General features: G+C 31.0%; 1 protein-coding gene across 1 annotated transcript; it reads left to right on the plus strand.

The window, feature by feature from the left end:
• The first annotated feature begins 6 nt into the window (after positions 1-6).
• LOC109534364 (eukaryotic translation initiation factor 1A, X-chromosomal) lies at positions 7-884 on the plus strand. The gene is made up of 2 exons (XM_048666636.1): positions 7-63; positions 272-884. The coding sequence occupies exons 1-2, from the start codon at positions 7-9 to the stop codon at positions 512-514; spliced, it is 300 nt and encodes a 99-aa protein (XP_048522593.1). The 3' UTR covers positions 515-884.
• The last annotated feature ends 622 nt before the right edge of the window (positions 885-1,506 follow it).

Consider the following 1,506-nt stretch of genomic DNA (forward strand, 5'->3'; position numbering starts at 1 on the left):
GACGCCATGTGCTTTGATGGTGTTAAACGCTTGGGAATTATCCGAGGAAAGCTGCGAAAGAAGGTAAGTCACTGATTTTAGAGTCTCCTTAAACTATTTCAAGTCAAATCAGAAAAAATGTTCTACATATATTTTGTAGGATACATTTATAGACTGCAGATTAAAATATTTTTACTATAAAAACACGTTTCTCTTAACCTAAATAAGATTGAATGTAAAAGAGGTTAAAGGCGAGCGAATTATTTTCAACATGACACGTTTTCGTTTTTAGGTTTGGATAAACCAAGGCGACATTATCCTGCTAGGTTTGCGAGATTACCAAGATGCCAAAGCAGACGTTATTCTCAAATATACTCCTGAAGAAGCGCGAAATTTGAAATTATACGGCGAATTTCCAGAATCCTTTAAAATTAGTGATGATGTTACGTTCGTGGAGAACGATCTGGACGAATATATTGAATTTGGAGAATACGTGAGCTCAGGAGATGATGCTGATCCTGTGGATGTTATCTGATTAACATGTAAAAATGGCAAATTAAAAAATATATTTATATGTTTAAGTAGGCAATTCAATGTACAATATATAAATTAGTCTTAATATTATGTGTCAATTATATTAAACCTGAATTTGACAATGTACATTAATTTGACAAATTGACTGATAAATTACTGACGAATAATTTGTTCTTTTTAAATACAATTTATTCATTCAATTAATTTGAACCGGACCTAAAAATTAATTTTCATTTGCCGCATGTAATTCCTGTCTATACTCCGCTATTGGCCGTATTAAAAATATTGCAAATTATTCGACAGGCTCATTGCTGTCAATGTAGCGATTCAGAATGTTAGGTAGGCTTAAATAAAATATGTAATGAAATTAATGGATCTCTTTTTTCGTGTATCAGACTCCTTTGGATCATGATAAATGTACTTCCAAATTTTTACCTTTTCTTGTTAAAAACATTGTAATTTTTAAACGAAAAGCGTTGTATTGCTCTCTTATCGATGGATTTAATCTTGTGACGTTAATCTTCTAACCTGATTTTCAACTGTTTTGGAGCTAAAAACCAATACTTATTCAAGTTTGCTCACCCCGTTTCAAGATTAAGTGTTGAATTTATAGAAAATAATTATGTATAAAAGTTGTAGATACTAAAGTCATTTTTTTTTAAATAGTAACAATTGCTACATGGTGTCTCAAAGTCAAGTGAGAAACCCAAATTACCCTTTTTAAACAGAACGCCATACATTTTATTGCATGTTCGAGCAATGCGTAAAATTCTAGGCCTATTCGATATAAGTGTTCCATATTAATCAACAAAGGTTTTTGAGTTAATAGTAAATTAAATTTTTGGGCATTCCACTTGAATTTGAGACGCCTTGAAGCAATTGTTATGTTGAAAAAATTAGCTAGACGTCAATATCTACAAGTTTCAAATTAGATGTTAAAACTCTGACCTAGCATTCAACTATTTTTCTAATTGCATTAAAAATGACCCGTTT

The sequence above is a fragment of the Dendroctonus ponderosae genome, unplaced genomic scaffold, assembly GCF_020466585.1.
Source record: "Dendroctonus ponderosae isolate FM_Combo_2020 unplaced genomic scaffold, Dpon_F_20191213v2 Dpon_F_20191213_5, whole genome shotgun sequence".
In the NCBI taxonomy this organism is placed as follows: Eukaryota; Metazoa; Arthropoda; class Insecta; order Coleoptera; family Curculionidae; genus Dendroctonus; species Dendroctonus ponderosae.